The 17,242-nt window shown below is 31.5% G+C and overlaps 1 protein-coding gene across 34 annotated transcripts in view; it reads right to left on the minus strand.

Annotated features, from left to right (window-relative positions):
* LOC108001020 (sodium channel protein para) overlaps positions 1–14,161 on the minus strand; it is a 50,015-nt gene extending 35,854 nt beyond the window's left edge. For 20 of the 34 annotated variants that reach the window (XM_062079185.1, XM_062079197.1, XM_062079182.1 and 17 more), the window contains exons 1-4: positions 14,020–14,161; positions 10,738–10,915; positions 6,852–6,884; positions 269–424 (exon numbers count right to left, since the gene is read on the minus strand). In XM_062079185.1, the coding sequence (XP_061935169.1) occupies positions 269–424; positions 6,852–6,884; positions 10,738–10,884 (336 nt within the window). In that variant the 5' untranslated portion in view covers positions 10,885–10,915; positions 14,020–14,161. Of the gene's footprint in view, positions 1–268; positions 425–1,746; positions 5,132–6,851; positions 6,885–10,737; positions 10,916–14,019 lie in introns of those variants that run through there. The other 14 variants (XM_062079188.1, XM_062079199.1, XM_062079198.1 and 11 more) reach the window with 2 other exon arrangements.
* Between the last annotated feature and the right edge of the window lie 3,081 nt (positions 14,162–17,242).

Here is a 17,242-nt window from a genome sequence, read left to right on the forward strand (position 1 = left end):
GAAAACTTGTAAAAAAAAAAAAAGAAAAAAAATTAGGAGGATCCAATTTCTCCTGTTGCAAATTAATATATTCTCAATATTTTTATCATACAACCAACAAGAAAAAAAAACACGTTCTGTTGCTGTAAAAGAGATGATAAGGGATTTATCATTGCAATTTATAATTTGAGACCTGTTTTCGATCATATAATTATCATATTTAATTATTTAATAAAGGGAGGAAAGAAGATAAGATAGTTTCCGGTTTCGAAATAAAATGCATCGATACCCTTTGATTATGATAGAAGCTATCGATATCCTCGAGAGGTGTGGAGGCCAACTCGGGTGGAAATTCGTTGTGCAGTCGGACCGGGATCGGTGCTCCTTGTTCGAGCATCGGATCCGGCTGAGGACCCTCGTCCTCGTCCTCGTCGTCATATCGAACCTGCGAACGAAACACTTCTAAACACCACTGCCCATCGATAAATCCCGCTTTATCTTGCATCGAATCGTCATTACCATAATCTCTCATTTTTTTTTTCGTGCTAGAAATTATTTACAGCCAAAAAAAAAATGAAGAAAAAAAGAATTACAATTACAATTACCCTCGTCATTTTGCGCGAGGATAATATTAAAATTTAAGAAATCGAAAAAAAATGGGGAAAAAAAAAAATAAAGAACCAAGGAAATCAATCGAGAGTGATCAGTGAAACAAATATTTCCAAAATATAATGCTCGATGTACAATTCATTTCACAGAGTTATAGTATAGTGTTGTACGTTATTATTATAATAAGATTAAAAACGTAGAGATTGTTGCGCGTGTGTTTATACATATCATTGGAAATATTCATTTTGTATAATTGTCCGCTATGAGTGCACCGGTGTTATTCATAACCCGCTTCTAGATCAGCTCTACGCGTTCCTAATTCGTTCCACGGCTCATTGTGCACCGCAAAAGAATGTCCCGAGCTTCGTTTGGCAGGCGTTCAGAGATCGTGGTTTCCGCCATATTTTTTTCGAAACTGGAAGAACCGTCACCGTGAGATTCGTCGCAAAATATCATCTCATCTTTATCGATTTTTATCTTTCGATATTATGACAGAACAGAAAGCTTTCTTATCTCGAAATTAATTTTTACCACCAGTGTCATTTAAATTTTATATTATTATCATTATTATTATTCTTGGTAATAATAATAATGGTATATTCACAAATTTCCAAAATCTATTAAATATAAGAGTGTAATTCAACGAATAAAAAATTTATCGTTAAAAGAAAGATATTCAATAAAGGATTTATTTTGATTTCAAATTTTTTCAAACAACGAAAAGTTTAGGAAAGTGTAGTTTCGATTTTTATATAAAATTTTAAGCAATTATCGCACGTGAGTTAATTTCATTACAATGTGCATATTTCAAAAAAAATATAAAGATTGAAATATATTTAGATCACTGTGCAACGAATATTACGGAGATGGTTACATCTCCAGTTTTTTATCTTTACACTTATTACGTGTACTTTACCGATAGCACAACGTTGGCCCACATTTCTCCCGCTATTTCTCTTTTTTTTTTCTTTCTTTCTTTCTTTTTTTTTTTTTTCTTCCTACTTTGGAAGCATCGGGAACATCTATTCCGTGTCTAGTCTGAAAAGCAGCTATGGCGACTACTAGTCGTATAGAAGGCGCTGTATGCACATGTTATATATACATATACGTGTGTACAGTACGAAATTGGTGCTAAAAGCGGGTCGTGAACATACGAACCTGGATAAGGTCCATGTGATCTGCTCGTTTCCGCTCCCTCTCCGCGGAATTTTCTGCCGAGTGATTATTAGAAATTCGATGTATGCCCACCTGCTTTTCTTTACTCTTTCCTCTTTTTTCCATTTTATTCGCCCTGCCACTTAACCCTATTGTCATTTGGATTTTCTTAAGGATTTCGAGGAAAATGCGAATTTCTTTTTTCCTTTTTTCTTTCTTTTTTTTTTCTTTTTAAATTGGAATGTAAAAAATAGAAAGATGACAACAGATGATTAACGATATCTCAGGAAGACTCTCTATAATTCAAGATCTTTTCCAATTTTTTAAAAGTCAATGAAAAATCTTTTGATACATTCTCAAGTTATTGTCTCTAATTTTTTATAACAAGAAAAATGTTTCGAAATTAATTGGATCGTGACCTAGCCTATCTGGATTATCTAGAAAGCATTTCGTAAAATTCCAATAGATAATAATCATCCTGCGAAGGTATTATAGATGCACATACATGAGCCTACTCCTAATAATGAACTATACATTAAGATCTACTTTATTACAAGCGAGAAGTATCTCTGCCGATGAATATTCAGGTTGAATTTCACGGGCAGAGAGTAGAACAAGCAAGCAAGACACGTTCCTCGGCTTTTCTTCCTTTCTTTTTTTTTTTTATCGCTTGAAAAGTTGAATAGACGTTGCATCTGGAGAAAGCCCATGATTCCACGTAATTTATTTACAATTAAAAATTAGTCTGACATATTTATCTCGAGTTATGGCTACGAAAGATGTCGATTTTTCGTATTAATTAATAGAAGAAAATATTCATGCATGTCATCCTCTTCGAAAAGGAAAGTTTGTTTCGATGAATAATCATGAGATTTATTTTTAAACATTTTCAATTATAGATAGAGAGATAGAGACTTTGCTTTCTTTAATATCGAAACATTGTGTTCTCACGAAATTAGTTTAATCCTTGTCGTAACATTTGTTCGATTTCTTATTGCAAAAGGATAAACATATTTCCTTTCGAAGAAGAAACAAAGTGGAAAGAATCGATAAATAATCATGAGATTCATTTATCTCGAAGCCGTTGTCGTTAAAAAGCTTTAATTGATCCAAAGTCGAAGAAATATACGAATATGAAAATATATTGTCATTCGGCGATTTTATTAAAAAATAAAATTAATCATTCGAATTTATTTCAATTTATAAAAAGAATGGAATATCCATTAATCTTTTTGAAAAAGTACATTTATCTTTTTGAAAACGAAAAAAAAAAAAAGAAAAAACCTACTACGAAAAATTTTATTGAATAAATTGATTCACAAAACGTAATGTAAATATTAATTTTAATTTGTCTCGAAGAATTATAGACCTTTTATTCTATTTTGTTCTAATTAGCAGCAATTATTCAACTTTTAACCAAAAAAAAAAAAAATAAAAGATAAATTTTACTATCTATTCCAAATTTCTTTTATTTTTCTTTTATTCTATTGTTTTTATTTTTCCAAAATTTGTAAACAAAAAATATTCACAAGCTTCGATCATCCTTCCTTCAAAAAAATAAAATGAAAAACCGTTAGAAGAAACTTTCGACCGTGAATAACCGTCAAATTCATCTCGCAAAAATGTTCAATCATCGAAAATTTCGATCAATCCGTCAAAATCTATCCACTAATAATCACGAGTCTCTTTCAAGCAATTTCGAATCTCCATTCCCTTAAGCGATAATCCACCTTCCTCTAGCGAAGAATTGAGAAAAGTTTTCTCGCGGATGAAATTTCCACGCGATCGATGTTCTTCGATGGAAGAGAGAGAGAGCATCGCCTCGCCTGAACACTGTATTGCGACGCACCGACGATAAATCAATACGATCCCAGGAGAGCGGCCACGCCATTTGCGATCATGTGCGATTCGCTTTGCACGTTCGCTTATGCTGCTGCTGCTGCTGCCGAGGCGCGCAATTTAATGAATATAAAAAAAAAAAAAAGGAGGAGGAGGAGTTGAAAAAAAAAGAGAGAAAAAAAAAGGGTTATGTACAAAGAATCTCAGCTCCAAGCATTGCGGATACGGCATACGATCTATAGAAGCGTTTCCAGGCGGCTGCGAGCTCTATAAACCAGACGTACAGTACTTGACGAAAAACAAGTTGGATTCCCTTCTCGCGTTTCATTATTCGAATCTCGTCTCCGAGACGGATTTCCTTGGATTTATCCCACCTTTAATAATGCATCGAGTTTTGTTTCATTAACGAGTGTATTGAAACGACGGTGGTTATATTCCTACAATCGGTTTTTTTTTCTTTTTATCTTTTTTTGAATCGATTCGATGGATTTTGGTAATAATTGTGTTGTATACGTTGTTATATTTACATTTATCGATGTGTTAATTAAATTGTTTTTAAAAAAATTATAAACAAAATATCTTGAAGTTGAATTCTGAAATTTTATCGAAATTTTACATCTCTTTAGCCAAGTTATTCTTTAATCTGTTTAAAAATCTAAAATTCGTTATATTCTGTTTTATTTATCTAAATGTATTGAAATTTTGAATTTAAGGTCTTCGATGTTATTTTATTTACAAAAAAGAAAAAAAATAAAATCTCGTTAAATGTAAATGTTCGATTTTTAATTATCCAATTTTTGTTAAATTTTTTATTCGGTAATACAAATATAAATATAAAATATAAAGTTGGCTAAAAATATCGAATGAGTCAATCTCTTTCTTTTATTGGATATCGGATTATTTTTAGCTTGGAATAATGTTACGATATCCTCATGTAAAAATTGTTCACGAGGAAATAATTTCTTTATAAGGAGAAACGATTTCGCGGATGTGATCTTGAAAACGGGCCAAAAAGTCATGTTGGAATATTCAATCAGTTATCCAGAATTCATTTCATTTTTTCCATCATTTTCTTTCCTTCGTTTTTCGCGATAAAAACTACTCAGTGATTTATACAACACGAAATATATCATCTAACTATATCTTAATTCGTTCGAGATATGATTTCACTTAAAAAAAAAAAAAATCTTAAACCCAAAATCTTAAACTCGAAGATTATTAAACAAATCAATTTATCAAGAACATATCGCAACCTGAAAATATTTCCTTATTAATTAATAAATAATTTTTTAATTTTTCAAGTTAATCGAAAATTTTCTCATTTTTCCTCAAAATCCAATCTAAATTCCTTATAAGCGAAGAAACTTTGTATTTCATACACTTCGTCCAACTTGTTTCATCAAGCATCGTGCTATATTTATGCATAATTTTTAGCAAAGAAATAATAATGCGTGTGTAATCTTGCCACCGAACGAACGACTCCTTTTCTCCATCTCGTTCGATCGATGGCGTTTTTCTTTTGTTGAAATGTCATCGAAATTTTTAATATTTTTAATATTCACGATGAACGAAAATCAATGAACGAAACTTTCATTCTAGATTTTTATCGCAACGCATTGTAATATTTTTTTTTATCTCTCTCTCTTTTTTTTTTCTCTCCAATAAAATATCGAAATCGAAGTTCGAGCAAATGATTTAGCAATATTTATATGCAAAATCGAAGCACAGGCAAGGCTCGTTTTTGTTGCAAAATCGTTGGCAAGAACAATTCGCGAAACAGCGTGTTTTCAATGGCGGTATAATATATATATATACATATGTAGAATCGAACAATAAGCGCGTTTTGTTTCATTGATATTTGATGTGTTGCAGCACAGTGACACAATTATGATATACGTTTGTATATACGTGTGAACGTGACCACGATGCGAACCTCGATAGAGATCTTCTTTTTTTTTTCGATCGATCGACAGATGGCATTTTTTATAGCGTGAATAACAATGACGTTGTCTTTACTTGTGCACAACAATGCAATAAGCGATTACAGGGTCTACAACTCGATACGGATAAAATTGTTGTACGGGTGTAGAAATATTCACGACGAAAGTGATTTTTCTCCCATACCAATTTTATTTCTTAATTCGTCGATTTAAAAATTTAGAAAAAGGATAAATTTAAGATGTGAAATTAAGATGGACCGTGCTCCGTGATGTTTCTTCAACTGTGTAAATTTTACAAAGGAACAAAAGGATAAGAAAAATTCTTCGTTGTCAGTGTCTTTTGGTCTGCCAGAAAATTGATATGCACTACTTAACCCTTTGCAATCCGAACGGTATTTTATCTCAACCGGTCTCGGTAACCTACTTTCCAAAGATGCTCGTAATTTAAATACATTTTCATATTTTCGTCTCAATTTTGATAACAACCAAGTACAACCCTCACTTAATATATTTCTATTATATTCTATCGAGATATTAAAAAGGAATTTTTTAACAATCTCATTAAATCTCTGTAAAAAAAAAAAACAAAATCTTCAAGATTTCTTATTTTTCATCAAATCATTCCTTCGAAAAATATTCATTTTCGAATCGACGATAAATCACTTTCAATCGAATAACTTGTACCGTTAGCACAAAGAACACGCAAATAACACGAAATATAATAACGCGAAAGCAAAAAAAAAAAAATTATATTCCAACAAGTAATAAGACACCATCCTCCGTGTTATTAATTAATAAAATTTCAATCAACGACTCGTCGTGCAATTAATAATCTTATTGCGGATCTATCGACACGTGGAAACGAGGCAAGCGCAAGGGAATCGACGTGTACACCGTGGTGAAAATTAAGTGTCTCGGTGGGTGGACGTTGCGCATCATCGGGCAAATATGAGTGACAGAAGTGTGTACGATCGATCGGACGTAACCGATTGCACTTACGAACGTACGAAGATGGAAATCGGTCTATTGCACGTGTGTGAATAGTGATGCATTTTGCATGGGTCATTTTATGGTGTTTGTGTGTGTGTGTGTATATATATATATACATAATATTCGTGTATATGTACAATAATGATCATAAAATAATTTGGATGATAGAGAGAGAGAGAGAGAGAGAGAGAGAAAGAGAGAGAAAGAAGAAAGTAAAGAAAGAGAATAATTGTGTATGCGTGCATTTAGTTGTTCGTGTGTGTGTGTGTGTGTGTGTGTTGTGCGTGTGTGAATACGTGTATGTGTGCGCTTATTACTTAGCGTGACGTAACGTCTTACTTCTTTTTTCTTTTTCTTCCGTCCAAAACCTCCCTGAAATTGGAGAAACGGAGAAACAGTCGTTACACACAGAGAAAAAACACAGAATACAGGGTATAGACAGAGATAGAAAGGGGGGAAGGGGGAAGAGGGAGGGAATAGAAGAGGAGAGGTGATAGAAGAGATAGAAAATTTACAAAATTTATTAAAAAACATATATGTATATAGATCTAACTAAAGTATGAGATTAAATTGGTTATCTAATGATGGTTAACTATGTAAATAGTACATGTATATATATATATATGTTATATATGTTGGGATTATATGTGGATTGATTATTTGTTAAAGCTGGAGATGATTGAGAAGTAGAAAATGAAAGGAACAGAGACAGATAGAGATAAGAGTGGAGGTACAGAGATTATTAGATTGTCAGGAAATAAATTGCGGTTTTAACAGAATTAAAGATTGATTCTACGCGATAAATTTTGATTTTGATCACGATTGATTATTATTTTAAAAACTAATATGCTTTACCAATAAATTATTTCTCACTTGATCGCGTTATAAAAAAAAAAATATATATATATATAAAACTTTTCCATAAGAATAAACAATATCGTAAATCGTGAAAATTATCAGAATTTAAAATTTATCAAAATTACGTCGAAAAAGTTATAGGAAAGAAGAACAATTTTTTATTTCAATCAAATAAATTAATATTAAATTACACGATATTTCAAATATGATGTAACAAAAACCACAATTAATTTCTAGACATTCGTATAATATATTCATATAAAGATAGATAGATAGATAGACAAATAGATATATACATATATATCTCATGTTATATAGAGTTATATCGATATATATGTATGTATATCACATTGGCTTTTATATATATATATACGAAACGAAAGATGTTCAAGCGAGAGGATCGCGGGATTAGGCAAGCCAGGAGAGAAAGGAAGATATATAGAGATCGAAGCGTACCAATTGATACCATCTCGCCTCTCTCTTTCCCTCCCTAATATTACTCTACGGGATTAGTTGATATAAAAGAGGAGACAGTGAAAAGAGATTTCGTTAATTAATCGGGAAAACCGAATTTTGTAAGTAGGCCAGAGATCAATATTATATACTCGCAATTCGAAACATTGATAATTAATTGGAAACAAATATTTTTATCAATTACACAAACATTTGTTGACATTTTATTTTTCTTTTTTTATCGTAGATAAATTATTGATTGAAAAAAATGAAGAAAAATCTAAAATCTTTTTTATAATACACAATCGATCTTTTTTTTTTTTGAATCTCTGATTGTACTATAACAAACATGAAGGATGTTTCATTAATTTTTTCGTGAAATCTTCTTCTCAAGATGGTATTGATAATATCGATGTTGTTTCTGTCTTTTGAATATGTATAAAAAAAAAAATAGAAGAGTAGAAGATAATAAAACGTAGAAGTATTGAGTGAAATTTTTGGTAAAAATTTTTCTTTTTAAAAGAAAATTCACGTTTAAGAAGATAGGCAAGATATAGGTAGATATTATTGACCCATACTACTAGAGCGCGGCGGAGTGAACGGTATAAGGGGAATAAGACTGTCTATAGTCAGACCAGTCATATCTACGAATATATCTCCCTGTACTTTCTTACACGTGCAGATTTATTTCTACTAATACAAAAGACCTTTTTTACATTTACATTTTTACCAAAAAAAGTAAGTAAAAAAATCTTCGAATTGAAATTTAATTTAATCAACGATTTATTATATTATAATATCCATCATTGAAGAATGTTGCTACCAATTAACAAATTTTTAAACGAGTAAAAAAATTGCTGAGGAAAAGAAAAGACAAAAAAAAAGAATAAACAAATCTTCAAATTAAAGAATACATTCACCCAACAACAATCCCTCAAACAATTAAAATAAATATCGCGGGAAGAGAAGAAAAAATTATATACATCGAATCGTTGAAAAGAAAAGAACTTCGAAACAAACAAAAATCTCTCGAAAGAGAAAAGACAATTAACACCGATATCACAAGTACATCGATGAAAGGATCCATCCTTTTCATAATGAACTTACCAGTGAAAGACTCAGCACAATTAATATTACCTATATATATATACACAGATATATATGTTCTGCTACGTAAGTTAAAAGGAAATGTTACAATATAACGGAGGGAGAGAGAGAGAGAACTACGACACAGCGATATTTATATACGTATATATAGAAAACAGGCACAGATAGTGACACTGCAGACATCGAGCTCGTACGCGAAACATATCTTTGGTAACACAGAAACAATACATTACTCGACGACAATCGTATTTTATACATATATATATAATATATATAATATATATATTATATATACATATGTATGTAAACAGATATAGACAAAAATCGTCGAATATGGGAATATAGGCATGATGTATTTTCAACTACGTTCAGCAGTAAATCAAGCAAACAATAAACGCGACGGATAGCGACAGTCGGTTGTTTACAAGAGGGGTTAAGGTAGAAACACCGCAGCTTGACGTATAATCGTATATATATAGTATATAGTATATAGATAGATATATAGGTAATGATATTGTGAACATGAGGAAACAGATCTCGCAAAATACGGCACTGCAGCTACGCAAAATAAATGTACGAGTAAAAAATAAAAAAAAAAATAAAAAATAAAAAAAATATCTCAAAAATACGAACAGTAAATACTGTATAAAACGTCCATTTAGCGTCAGGAACACAACATCAGTTATATCAGTGTATCTTAAGATCGATTAATATTCATTCGTTGAAAAATAACGAATTGTTAAAATTATTATTTTAATAATTAATTTCTCGATATCGATCTTTTTCAATCGAATTAAGAGTCAAGGATCCGTTTCTTTGTTTTTTTTTTTATTTCTTTCCATGAATATTAATCGGTTCTTAAATAAAAAAAAAAAATTTAATTATTGGTGTAAAAAAAAGTCTATAACGCACTTAATAGCGATGCATGTACGTTTCGAGGTCTCGCTATAGAGATCTGCAAAGTAGAACAACCTGTGTATCGATGTTAATAAGTACGTTACGTAGAACGATCGTGGGTGTCTTCTTGGAACTCGTCTAACTGGAAACGCGAATCACCGGATAACGCGATTCTTTCTTTCTCGTTTCTCTTTTTAAATCGATTTTTTTAACGATTATCCTATTAGGTGTACATCGAGGTGTGGAGATGTATACAGAGATATTTCGTTCACGTTTACAGTGTCAATGATCGCGTAATTTTTTCTTTTTTTTTTTCGTTCTTTCTTTTTTCCTTTTCTCAGCTATGTACGTAGCAGTACGTGGAGTAACACGTAAAAGGACATGTGGTTTTATGGGAGATTTGAGTTGGATGCCAAGATCGATTTGCGCGAATAATCGACAAGAACGATTCACGTGGCTCCCGGAGACTTCTCTTTGAATGAATCGTGTCAATCCCTCCAAACGTTGTAAATCAACAGCGGCACGAAATTTCCACGAATCAGATGACATCATCTGAAATTGCATTTCTTCGAAATTTATAATCGAAATGGTATTATAACCCATTCGAATGAATCGTTGATTCGAAGGAATTGAACAAAGCACTTTTTTACACAGAAGAAAAGAGAATGATTTCCACGCGCCGTGGAGATCGTTCGTCGATTATATAAAATGTATGCAAATAATTGTATGGAAATAATACTGTGGAAAATTTATGAATTTGTAGAATAGATCGTTTCGAAAATGAGGATTACAAAAAGAAAAAAAAAAGACAAAAAAAAACCCGATGATCAGCCAACAAAGATCCTCTCGAATCGACGATGGCTGACCATTTTCTTTAAACAGGATGAAGGAAACACGGCCGCGTTCCTACCTCGCCTTCCGCTCTCTTCTTCTCGAGCTCCTTCTGCTTGGCATGTTCCTCGGCGATGCGAGCCTCGATCGCTGCCAGGGACTCCCGCGTGAACGGACGGAACAAACTTCTTTCTTCCTCTGATACAGAGTCAGAATCTTCGGACATTGTCTAAGCTGCACACAGCTGAGCCACCTTCCTGGACAACGACAATCGATCCTATTTTAGTTACAAACATGTAAACGTGAATTATCTATATTTCGATATTAATTATCCTGATATTGATATATCCTTGAACTCGATGATCGAAGGATATTGCTTGATTTGATATTAATCTTAACTTTGACGTTTTAAAAATTGGTATTAAGGATAGGATAGGATAGGAGAAGTTGCTCGATAACAATTGATAGTAATAATCCTTAAATATCCTTAATTTTGTAATATTTGAAGTTTTGAAAAGTGATTTGGTTTTGAAAAAATAACAAATAACATGGATTACTATAAAAATGGATGGTACGAATATTCTGTGAATATTTCTTTTTTTATGGCGAAGCGAAGAAAATCTTCTAACTTTTGATCAATAGCGATCAAATGTATCAAGGTATTTATTTAAAGTAGTTATATATATATATATTCGTGAAACTATAAGCTTATAGACCCCGAGTCTAAGGAAATTGTAGGCCGAACTTATTTCTATAATGGGATGGCACACTTCTAAACCCCTCTTTCCCAACTCTATGTCTCAGACCACTTAGTAATAAACTTCAGGATGTTACGATATCGTAGAATTTCGTGTTAGGATGTCTCAAACGCGAGGAATTGGAAGGAAGTACGTGTAAGCATGCCCTTTTATATCTTGAAACGCTTCAAATTTTTTTGACCGTCCCCACTTATAAAACTAAATTTCGAGTGTGAAAATCGGCGATAAAATATAATTATCGATTTCGAGAAATTTTTTTTTCCACGAAAATTCGTATTCCTCTTCTCATATTCTTTTTTTTTTCTTTCTTTTTAACGTGAAATTAAATTTTTTTAAGAATTAATCCACTTTCGAGAACACACATAGGGAACAATTATTTATCAGTATTAAAGAATCCTGTAAACCGTACTCGACAGATTGAAATATTGCAATATCGATGCACGACAAAGAACTTTAACTTTTTCCAATCTGTCGCGACATCCCGATTTGTCTGGTGCACTTAAAAATTGGAGCACTGCCAACACGAGCTTTATCGTATTGAAACGAGAAGCCCCGATGTAGGATCAGCTCCAACTTAATTATTAAACATTGTGTTATTGAAAAGCCATGAACAATGTAAGGGATAAAACCGCGTTTAAGTCGCAGGAAAGAAGACACTAGTTGAATCTTGATGAACTTTTTTGTGAATCGTGAATTAAGTCGAATAAGAAATATGAAGAATATAAATCTGCATTCTCTCTATAGTCAAAGAATGATTCGTTTCGATGGCACATTCAGAAAGATTATAATTATATATATGTTAGAAAATTTTATAATTTCATTAAAAAATTTGCGAATGTAAAAATTATTAAGCAAAATTAAAAAAATCATAAATATCATTTCTTTTATATTATGTAAAAAGCTTCATTAATTTGTAAGATATTTAAAATTTCTTTCGAATGATCGAAGTTTTCCATAAATAGATATACTAATGCCTCGTTCCTGAGAATGCTTGTAAGCAGAAATAGAAAGTTCATTAAGTATGCATGAGATTTATCGAACTTCCGAGCTCATTCAATGTCCTCAAAATCGTGTTAGAACAGATAATAAAATTAATTATTTATTTTTTTATATGTATAATATTAATATATTCGTTTAAAGAAATTTATATTTATAAAAAATATTTTATTAAAAAAAATAAAACAGAATTACGTCTTCTAAGAACTAATTTTTCAAATAATAATTTTAAATTTTAAATTATAATTTTTATAAATTTTCAATTATGCTTTAGTAAAAGTATTTTTTCTATTATAGTTTTTTCCATATATATATATAATATAAATACTGTATATTGTAATACTATACCATAATTATTTTTGGCTGCTATCATGCTGTCCTCTTTTCATTTCTTCTATTCTATCACTATATTTTTATAGCCAGAGCCAAAGATTTCAGTAACAAGGACATTAATCTATTTCTCCCATTATATCTTTTTCTTATAAAAGAGATAATTTTAAAAGAATAAAAATCTATAAAATGACCATTGACAAAAATATAAATTTATATATTCACCATTGATTAAATTTTCATACAAAATTGGGAATGATTTATCTACGGAATAAACATTAAAAAGTCAAAATAAAATTATTAAAACTATTAAGAATTATTGCTTATTTAAAATTTTAAAATTAAATTTTAAAAGAATTCATACGTGTAAAAATAAAATGAAACAAAATGAGTAAAGTATCCTTTTTCCTTTGTACCATCCTTCTCTCAAAATGATATATAGTTTATGTCGATTCGAAATTGAGAGCACGTAGTAAAAGTATTAGCCCTTTGCGATCCTACATCAAGTTATAGTTGACATTTCATTCCATTCCCTTCCCTATTATATATAATAAATAAAAATGAAATATAATTTCATTTATACTATAAATATAATCTAATTAATTTTTGACAATTTTGACAATTGATTTTTTTAAACAATAAATTGTATTATATTTTTTAATTCTACTTTAACATCAAAACTATATAATTTTGCTTTATGAAATTTTTTTATCCCATCTTTTATCATTTTAGAGATCAAATCCAATGATTAAATCCAATATGGAATACTATGTACAGTTAAATAAAAACTAATAACTTTTGAGGATAATTTTCTAAAAGCAACATTTCAAAGATATATTCAAATTACAAGCAATTTTTAAAAAGAATTATTGTAACCAAAATTTCAAACAGCTTTTTGTCTACCTCTCTAAAAGCAAAATTTCAAATGTATTCAAATCGCAAATAGTTTTCGAATCCATCCATCTCTTTGAAATCAAGATTTCAAACACGCATCCTTTGAAAATGTAAATCAACCGGAATGAAACGCCAAACGTAATTTATCCTCAGGCCAGAAAGGATTAATCGCTTTACAACCACGAACGAGATATCCCGTGACACAACTGTTGTTCGTACAGTTCCACAAAGTATCTTGCGAATTTGAATATCAATCATCGAACTAACACTCTCGTCGAAATATCTCGTCCATTGCATATAAACCATGCTATATCTTCGAAATATCTTGCCAGCTCTTACCCCTCCCCTCTAGTCAAATCCTCCGGCCAATTCGCAGTACTCACTTTTGATCGGTGCTAACAGTTCCTGAAGTGTAATGTGCGCGTGTCCCACGATGCGGGGGGGTAATAGAGTGGCTGCTGCGGTGGCTGCGGCTGCGGCTGACGAGGACGAGACCGGTGCTGAGAACCGCGCGACTTGCCGGCTAGTGGCCGGTACCTGGTCGTCGTCGATTCGGGACGCGTCGTGCCGTCGAACCGATTTGACGACGCCGTTACGTACGATCGGACGGATAAATTCGACTCGTGCAGCACGTCGACTGCCGATCTACCGTTTCCCCTCGTTCCCCTCTTATACTTTTCGATCGCCGTGACTCTGCCTCTACCCTTGATACTTTCCCTGTTGATTCCACTACCGCTACTTCTAACGTTGCTCCTTTTCACGCTAATACTTCTGCCTCTGATGCTGCTGCTGCTATCGTTGATGATGATGCTGTTGCTGCTGCTGCTACCTGAATCTCGTTCCGACGAAATGGCGACGAGAAATGACGAACGCGCTGCGGCAGTGCGTGCTATGTCGGGGACCGTCCAACGCGAACCAAGATTTTTCATGTCCGACCTGCGATTGCAAAATGTACAAGTGATTTTTCATCCAGTTTCAAGGATAATTGCTCGGTACGTTATGTAAGATTAGATTAATTGATTTTTGTACTTTTCCACTTTTCAAAATCATTGTAAAATGTTGGAGTAATTTCTTTTTTATGTTGCGAGAATTTTATTGGACAGAGGGCCAATGCGATCTAACGTTAATTATGATTCGAATGGATTTGAAGTAAATTTTTAAGTTTTTAATTTGGAAAATTAAAGATATCTGTTGAAATATTTCTAAAATTTTTTTGTAAAATTTTGTAGGATTTTTTATTTATGAAGATACGATATTAGAAAAGATATTATAACGTAATGATGCATTTAGAATTTCTTAATATGTTCGTAAAAGTATAAAGTTTATGTAGAGTATTATTGTTTTAAAAAAAAATTATTTTATTGCTATAGATTTTTAGAAAAATATAACGTAATGTTATTAATATAAACTAGTATAAACTACATAATCTATTATTCACTGATTGAGTGCAAATAGATTTGTACTACCAGTGAACAATTCAAAAATAAAATTTATATATAAATTAATCATTAGAAAATACTCGTAACATAAATTTTTATATACTTTCTTAAAAAATATATATAGGAAACAGTTAAAATTACAATCAGACGTTAATTGATTAATCAGACAGATTGACTTATATAATACTCACGTGTGAATGAAGCGACGGGTGCGATCAATCCGTTATTCGATATAACATAGTCTGATCTTCGAGTCGATCGATACTTATCTATAACAAAAAAAAAAAATATAAAATATTTCCAAAAAAAACAATACCGAAATAATATAAATTACTAATAACGCATCTTAAAATGATAATGTGAAAATAAAAATTTTCAAGTATTACAAAACAAATATAATAAATAACAAAAGTTCTTAAAAATGTTTTTCATTCGATAATCCTCTTGTCAAACTAAATACTAAATATACTAAAAACAAGAAAAAGAAAATATATCGGAATAGAGAACGTAAACCAGCCTCAAGGATCGTATATATATATATGTATACGCGACGTTTTCGTGCGGAATATCTTTTGGCAAGGAGCAGCCACTCGAGAGTTTTGTCGTTCGTAAAAAAGTGCGGCGTGTTCACGCATATTCACGACAACAAAAATTTATACACGGAGCATGCGATATAGAGGCGGCTCGAGGAAGGGTGTCGGTGGTCTTTGACCGAGTTTCGTGCGGTCGATCATATTCCGCCGGAACTCGGTCACGCGCTTATGCATCGGTGTCGTCGCCGCGGCGCCAACGGGCGAACCCGCGCGCTCCCATACGCAAAGCAGGAAAAGTAAGAGTGAACGGTTGATTGCCAGTGTGGTACGGATATACGCAGGATCAAGCCGCGCCGAATGGCCAGCCGAAGAAGGACGAAGATGCCCGAACCAATTTAAAGACGGCCACGAACTAACGATGTACCAGAAAGGAAGATCGACTGTGATTCGATTACGCTAATTGTGTCCAATCTTCTTCGTCGTAGAAATTAATGAATCTATAGATTATGCGATAATATTAAATTTTTGTTTGGAAATGTTTAAAAAAAATATTAAATTAGTCAAATGTCACGACATTATTTTCTTCATCTAAAGATTATTTATTAATATTTGTTATCAAATTTATGAATTATAAACGAAATATTTTCTTTAAGATCAATTTTAATTACTTATATTTAAAAAGAAATAATAAATTGCAATTACTAATATTTTTATAAATGATACTTTATAAATAAAAGAAAGTGAATAATATATGTGCAAAAATTTCATTTTTTTATTTCTCACAAAAGTTTGCAATTTCGACTATTTATCTTCTTATTATATTGATTTTTACGATTATATCAATTTGATGCCAAGAAATAAATTAAGAGTTTGGAAAAATAAGAGGGTTGATCTTTTGAGAGATACTGGAATGTACACTCTCATTCAAAAATACTTATTATATTTACGAGAATATAAAACAAGTTATGAAGTAAATATATAATATTAATTTTTATAATTAAAATTCACTCTTTACACATATATAAAAATAATCTAAAATTTAATTAAAAACGAAAATCTATAATTTTTTTAGAAATTTTTTTAATATAAAAAATATGAATATCATTAAGAATACATATTTTTAGGTTAATGTCAATTTTATTTTAACCGTGAATTGTTTTTCACTTTGCCTATGATAATTAATTATCTTTCTTTTTTCTAATATTTAGCATTGAGAAAGTGACAGTATTTTGAAATAATACGAACATATCGTGAAAAGTATAATAAACATTATGGAAAAAGAGATACATAATCCGGCGACATGGAATGCGATGAAGCTCAATTTAATTGCCTATTGCAGCTTTTATTCTGCGGATATATGACTACAATAAAAACGGCAGTCTGCCAACACGCAGGCTAGGAGAGAAACGGGGTCAGGTATGTCTACGGTAAATCAGCCTTCATCGAGAAATCAACAAAAGCATTCGACGTTACAAGAGCTCCCTGTTAAAGAGTCTAAACACTCCGATTTTTTTTTTTTTTTTTGTATGTACGGAGTATGAATTTGCAAGGACGCTTTAGAAATAGCAATTTATAAGAATACCATTGGAAATATTCGGATTACATCGAAACGCTATCATCTCGTGAACTGAAAA

The sequence above is a fragment of the Apis cerana genome, linkage group LG9 (genome assembly GCF_029169275.1).
Source record: "Apis cerana isolate GH-2021 linkage group LG9, AcerK_1.0, whole genome shotgun sequence".
Classification (NCBI taxonomy): domain Eukaryota; kingdom Metazoa; phylum Arthropoda; class Insecta; order Hymenoptera; family Apidae; genus Apis; species Apis cerana.